General features: G+C 50.4%; 1 protein-coding gene across 1 annotated transcript in view; it reads left to right on the top strand.

The window, feature by feature from the left end:
• LOC129695135 (basic phospholipase A2 acanthin-1-like) overlaps positions 1–4918 on the top strand; it is a 5174-nt gene extending 256 nt beyond the window's left edge. Inside the window, exons 2-4 of the mRNA XM_055631900.1 lie at positions 776–935; positions 1145–1266; positions 4791–4918. Of these exons, the coding sequence (XP_055487875.1) occupies positions 776–935; positions 1145–1266; positions 4791–4918 (410 nt within the window). The remainder of the gene's footprint in view (positions 1–775; positions 936–1144; positions 1267–4790) is intronic.
• Positions 4919–7296: the final 2378 nt, after the last annotated feature.

Raw genomic sequence — 7296 nt, 5'->3', positions numbered from 1 at the left:
GGGGGTTCGGGCATCGGCTGGGGGTGGGGGGGATAGAGAGAGAGTGAGAGAGAAAATAGAGAGAGAAAGTCGGAGAGAAAACGGGGAGAGAGAAACAGGGAAAGTGAGAGAGCGTGAGTGTGTGTGTCTGTGTGTGCGTATATATATGTGTGTGTGTCTGCGTGTGTGTGTGTGTGTGTGTGTGAGTGTGTGTGTCTGTGTGTGTGTGTCTGTGTCTGTGTGTGTGTGTCTGTGTGTGTGTGTGTGTGTGTGTGTGTGTGTCTGTGTGTGTGTGTGTCTGTGTCTGTGTGTGTGTGTGTGTGTCTGTGTGTGTGCGGGCGTGTGTGTAACGTGTGTGTTCCCCAGGGTTGGTGTTGCCGTGTGCGGGGGGTGTTGGTGTGTGCGGGCGTGCGTGTAACACGCGTGTGTTCCCAGGGCTGGCGTTGGCGTGTGCGGGCGTGTGTGTAACACGCGTGTGTTCCCAGGGCTGGCGTTGCCGTGTGTGCGGGGGCGGTGTTGGCGTGTGTGGGGGTGTTGGCGTGTGCGGGGGGTGTTGCCGTGTGTGGGCGTGCGTGTAACACGCGTGTGTTCCCAGGGCTGGCGTTGGTGTGTGCGGGCGTGCGTGTAACACGCGTGTGTTCCCAGGGCTGGTGTTGCCGTGTGCGGACGTGTGTGTAACACGCGTGTGTTCCCAGGGCTGGCGTTGCCGTGTGCGGGGGCGGTGTTGCCGTGTGCGGGGGGTGTTTCCGTGTGCGGGGGGTGTTGCCGTGTGCATGTAACACGCGTGTGTTCCCAGGGCTGGTGTTGCCGTGTGCGGGGGGGCGTTGGCGTCGACACCTGGACCAGTTGGGGGCGATGATTGGCTGCCGGTCGGGCCACGCCTGGGTCGACTACGTTGACTACGGTTGCTACTGTGGGCTCGGTGGTCACGGCGACCCCCTCGACAACGTGGACCGGTCAGTGAACCCTGACCCACGACCCCCTCACCCTGACTGAACGACCTCCGACCCCGACACCTGTCTGACCCCTGGCTCACCGTCCTGTCCATGACCCCATTCCCTGCCCCCTGACCCTTCACCCCTGGATTGCCCCAATACTCGTCCCGCCCCGTATACTGCCCCCCCGTCTACCCACCATCACCCCCCTCTCCCCCCTCTGTCTACAGGTGTTGCCGTCAGCACGATCGCTGTTACGGGGGTCTGGGGTCGGGGGGTTTCTGCCGCTGGTTCCACTCACCCTACTGGACGAGCTACACCTGGAGATGCCGACATCACACACCCCAATGCTGTAAGTACACGCACACGCACACCACCCTCTGTGTGACCCCGTCTCCATTCTAAATGGTTTACTCCTTATTCTTAAACTGTGTGTGGCCCCTGGTTCTGGACTCCCCCAACATCGGGAACATGTTTCCTGCCTCAATCTATATATTACTAAAAGTCTGATCTTGACCACTTCCTGTTGTTCTGTACATTGATTTTGGAAAAAATGCTGCCTCTTACGACTGTGATTTTTGGCCACCTCACTCAGAGTCCCCCTCCGCTGTGCAGGACAAGAGGATTTTTCTCATTGATGAAAAATAAAATAGTTATTAGTGTTGAAATACTCTCTTCTGAAGGCCACGCCCCTTCCGGAGGGACTATAAAACCCGAATGTGTTGAGTGCCTCAGTCAGTCTCTGCAAGATGGGGGTGAGAGAGGGTCACGTCCCACAGTCTGAGCTGTAAATAACACTGAACACATGTTTACTAAACTGTGTGGTTTTACTGACCTTGAGTGCCCTTAATGTGGTTTGAAAATGAAAATGTGGTTGGTTTGAAGTGAAGTACTGCAAATGGCTGTTGGTGGTGGAAACTTGACAACTTCCTGTTTGCACTGTATATTGATTTTAGATAAAACTCTACCAATTACGGCTGTGATTTTTGGCCATCTTACTCAGTCCCCCTCCGCTCATCAGGTGCAGAGGATTCTTCCCATCAATGAAAAATAAAAGTGTTATTAGTGTTTAAAAAATGTTGAGAATCACTCTCCTGTCAATCATGCCATGAAGGCCACGCCCCTTCCAGTGGGAGGGGTTATAAAACCCAGAAGTGTGGGTGTGGCTCAGTCTCTACAAGATGGCCACTGCAAGAGGGTCACCAATTCATAGCAAAAGGATTTGAGTATAGGAGCAGGGAGGTTCTACTGCAGTTGTACAGGGTCTTGGTGAGACCACACCTGGAGTATTGCGTACAGTTTTGGTCTCCAAATCTGAGGAAGGACATTATTGCCATAGAGGGAGTGCAGAGACGGTTCACCAGACTGATTCCTGGGATGGCAGGACTGTCTTATGAAGAAAGACTGGATAGACTTGGTTTATACTCTCTAGAATTTAGGAGATTGAGGGGGGATCTTATAGAAACTTACACAATTCTTAAGGGGGTTGGACAGGCTAGATGCAGGAAGATTGTTCCCGATGTTGGGGAAGTCCAGGACAAGGGGTCACAGTTTAAGGATAAGGGGGAAATCCTTTAAAACCGAGATGAGAAGAACTTTTTTCACACAGAGAGTGGTGAATCTCTGGAACTCTCTGCCGCAGAGGGTAGTCGAGGCCACAGTTCATTGGCTATATTTAAGAGGGAGTTAGATGTGGCCCTTGTGGCTAAGGGGATCAGGGGGTATGGAGAGAAGGCAGGTACGGGATACTGAGTTGGATGATCAGCCAAAAACTCAGCGGGTGCAGCAGCATCTATGGAGCGAAGGAAATAGGCAACGTTTCATCCCGAAACCCTTCGGGTTTCGACCCGAAACGTTGCCTATTTCCTTTGGGTTTCGGCCCCATTTGAGGCCAGTTGAGGCCAGTTCATTGGCTATATTTAAGAGGGAGTTAGATGTGGCCCTTGTGGCTAAGGGGATCAGGGGGTATGGAGAGAAGGCAGGTACGGGATACTGAGTTGGATGATCAGCCATGATCATATTGAATGGCGAATGGTGCACGCTCGAAGGGCCGAATGGCCTACTCCTGCACCTAATTTCTATGTTTCTATTAACTCTCCAGTATTGGTATCAACTATCTATAGACCCCAAGTGCATTTTATGTGTTAAAGAGTGATTGAGTGAATATGCATAAGGGCATGCTCAACGTCATGTTGATACACTAAGATGTGGCATATGATAAGCACGAGGATGCAATCAGGGGAAAGATCCTGTAATAGGTACATCATCTAATTTGCCACTGGAGTATCATTAAATACAGATCAATGACAACACAGAATGGGTGTTGGAACACGCAGTATTTATGACATTCTGATTCAATGCAACACCGAATATAGATATGTTGTTTTCATGCTAATTCAAAGGTTGCAAAATGTGTGGCATAACAGCAGCGAAATATACATTCCCGCTACAAGCATGAGGAATGGGCTTTTATGACTTCCTCCAAATTGTAGGGTCTTGAAAAAGGGTCATCAAATTATTATCTGTATGGTGGCCGATTAGGAAAAGGGAGATGCAACGAGACTTGGGTGTCATGGTACACCAGTCATTGAAAGTAGGCAGACAAAAATGCTGGAGAAACTCAGCGGGTGCAGCAGCATCTATGGAGCGAAGGAAATAGGCAACGTTTCAGGCCGAAACCCTTCTTCAGACTGAAAGTAGGCATGCATGTGCAGCAGGCAGTGAAGAAAGCGAATGGTATGTTAGCTTTCATAGCAAAAGGATTTGAGTCTAGGAGCAGGGAGGTTCTACTGCAGTTGTACAGGGTCTTGGTGAGACCACACCTGGAGTATTGCGTACAGTTTTGGTCTCCTAATCTGAGGAAAGACATTCTTGCCATAGAGGGAGTACAGAGAAGGTTCACCAGACTGATTCCTGGGATGTCAGGACTTTCATATGAAGAAAGACTGGATAGACTCGGCTTGTACTCGCTGGAATTTAGAAGATTGAGGGGGGATCTTATAGAAACTTACAACATTCTCAAGGGGTTGGACAGGCTAGATGCAGGAAGATTGTTCCCGATGTTGGGGATGTCCAGGACAAGGGGTCACAGTTTAAGGATAAGGGGGAAATCTTTTAGGACCGAGATGAGGAAAACATTTTTCACACAGAGAGTGGTGAATCTGTGGAATTCTCTGCCATGGAAGGTAGTTGAGGCCACAGTTCATTGGCTATATTTAAGAGGTAGTTAGATGTGGCCCTTGAGGCTAAAGGGATCAGGGGGTATGGAGAGAAAGCAGGTACAGGATACTGAGTTGGATGATCAGCCATGATCATATTGAATGGCGGTGCAGGCTAGAAGGGCCGAATGGCCTACTCCTGCACCTATTGTCTATGTTTCTAAAGGGATCAGGGGGTATGGAGAGAAGGCAGGGATGGGATACTGAGTTGGATGATCAGCCATGATCATATTGAATGGCGAATGGTGCAGACTCGAAGGGCCGAATGGCCTCTACTCCTGCACCTATTTTCTATGTTTCTATCAAGAATCGCTTTAGGTTCCAGCTGTGGAATTGGCCTCTGCAGTTTGATTCCCGATTTGTCGGGAATAATAATAATAATGCAACCTTATATGGTAACTTTAAACGTAACTTGCTGGTTCAGCCTGTGGCTTGGGAGATCAGCCGTTGTATGATAAAATCAATTTATGTTCTACAGATTCTCAATAGACTTACGGCTTGGGTTGTGACACCTATTCTTGTATGTATTCACAGTGCTGGAATGGTACCAAAAAGCGGTACTTTGCTGCTTCAGGAGATGGGAAGCGTTTGTTAAATGCTCATGTTATATTTTAAATGTTGTGGCCACACTGACCCCTCTCACCTCTCTCGCCCACAGACGATGCGGATAATACCTGTGCCCGCTCCATCTGCACCTGCGACAAGCAGTTGGTTGACTGTCTCTCCCGCTCCACCTTCCACCCACATCTGGTGGGCATCAACAAGGATGTTATGTGCCGGTCCTGAGCGTGGGCATCGACTGGTCAGCGGTTGACCCACCGCGGACCACTCCAGCCACTCCATCCTAGCACCCTCCTGGCCTGAAACGTCACCTATCCATGTTCTCCACAGATGCTGCCTGACCCGCTGAGTTACTCCAGCACTCTGTGAAACGTCACCTATCCATGTTCTCCACAGATGCTGCCTGACCCGCTGAGTTATGGTGCAGCAGCATCTATGGAGCTAAGGAAATAGGCAACGTTTCGGGCCGAACCTTCTGGAAATAGGCAACGTTTCGGGCCGAAACCCGGAAGGGGTTTGGCCTGAAACGTTGCCTATTTCCTTAGCTCCACAGATGCTGCTGCACCCGCTGAGTTACTCCAGCACTCTGTGAAACGTCACCTATCCATGTTCTCCACAGATGCTGCCTGACCCGCTGAGTTACTCCAGCACTCTGTCTTTTGATCAAGATTCCAGCATCTGCAGTTCCTTGCGTCTCTTGTCTTTTAGTTTTTAGTTTAGTTTAGAGATACAGCGCAGAAACAGGCCCTTCGGCCCATCGAGTCCGTGCCGACCAGCGATCCCCGCACACTAACACTATCCTACACACACACGGGGGACAATTTACATTTACACCAAAGCCAATTAACCTACAAACCTGCACGTCTTTGGAGTGTGGGAGACAATTTAAATTCAAACTGCTATCCAAGTATCCTTGCAATGTTGGGACAGTCCCAGCCTCAACTACCTCCTCCGGCAGCTCGTTCCATACACCCACCACCCTCTGTGTGGAAAAGTTGCCCCTCAGATTCCTATTAAATCTTTCCCCCTTCACCTTGAACCTGTGTCCTCTGGTCCTCGATTCCCCTACTCTGGGCAAGAGACTCTGTGCGTCTACCCGATCTATTCCTCTCATGATTTTACATAGATACAATAGACATTAGGTGCAGGAGTAGAGGCCATTCGGCCCTTCGAGCCAGCACCGCCATTCAATGTGATCATGGCTGATCATCCCCAATCAGTACCCCGTTCCTGCCTTCTCCCCATATCCCCTGACTCCGCTATCCTTAAGAGCCCTATCTAGCTCTCTCTTGAAAGTATCCAGAGAACCGGCCTCCACCGCCCTCTGAGGCGGAGAATTCCACAGACTCACAACTCTCTGTGAGAAAAAGTGTTTCCTCGTCTCCGTTCTAAATGGCTTACCCCTTATTCTTAAACTGTGTGGCCCCTGGTTCTGGACTCCCCCAACATCGGGAACATGTTTCCTACATTTTGTACTCTATAAGATCACCTCTCAACCTCTGACCTATACCCCTTAAACCCATGAACTCTGGGTCATAGGATCATAAGGTCGTAAGTGATAGGAGCAGAGTTAGGCCATTCGGCCCATCTAGTCTACTCCACCATTCAATCACGGCTGATCTATCTCTCCCTCCTAACCCCATTCTCCTGCCTTCTCCCCATAACCCCTGACACCCGCACTAATCAACAATCTATCTATCTCTGCCTTAAAAATATCCACTGACTTGTGGCCTCCACAGCCGTCTGTGGCAAAGAATCCCACAGATTCACCACCCTCTGGCTAAAGAAATTCCTCCTCATCTCCTTCCTAAAGGAACGTCCTTTAATTCTGAGGCTGTGCCCTCTGGTCCTAGACTCTCCCACTAGTGGAAGCATCCTCTCCACATCCACTCTATCCGGGCCTTTCACTATTCTGTGTTTCAATGAGGTCCCCGCTCATCCTTCTAAACTCCAGCGAGTACAGGCCCAGTACGTTTCAATGAGGCCGCCCGCGGTCCGCGGTCCGTGATCTGATGGGCGCCACGTGTTGTACACGCGTGGCTTCACGATTAAACGCTGTGTCACGCTAACGTCTCGTGTCCTTCTTTGGTTCACAAGTGGTCGGAGGAATCCTTGGTCTCGCTCTTAGATCCCGTCGCGATGTTTTCACGCTCGGCTTGAAGCTGCGGAGAATGAAACAAAGGGTTTGACAGCGTCTGGTGCCGAAACGTCACCTATCCATGTTCTCCACAGATGCTGCCTGACCCGCTGAGTTACTCCAGCACTCTGTGTAAACGTCACCTATCCATGTTCTCCACAGATGCTGCCTGACCCGCTGAGTTACTCCAGCACTCTGTGAAACGTCACCTATCCATGTTCTCCACAGATGCTGCTGCACCCGCTGAGTTACTCCAGCACTCTGTGAAACGTCACCTATCCATGTTCTCCACAGATGCTGCCTGACCCGCTGAGTTATGGTGCAGCAGCATCTATGGAGCTAAGGAAATAGGCAATGTTTCGGGCCGAACCTTCTGGAAATAGGCAACGTTTCGGGCCGAAACCCGGAAGGGTTTCGGCCCGAAACGTTGCCTATTTCCTTAGCTCCACAGATGCTGCTGCACCTG

This window comes from Leucoraja erinacea, unplaced genomic scaffold, assembly GCF_028641065.1.
Source record: "Leucoraja erinacea ecotype New England unplaced genomic scaffold, Leri_hhj_1 Leri_953S, whole genome shotgun sequence".
In the NCBI taxonomy this organism is placed as follows: Eukaryota; Metazoa; Chordata; class Chondrichthyes; order Rajiformes; family Rajidae; genus Leucoraja; species Leucoraja erinaceus.
Note: the sequence above shows the minus strand (reverse complement) of the source record. Positions and strands in the feature narration are given on the sequence as shown.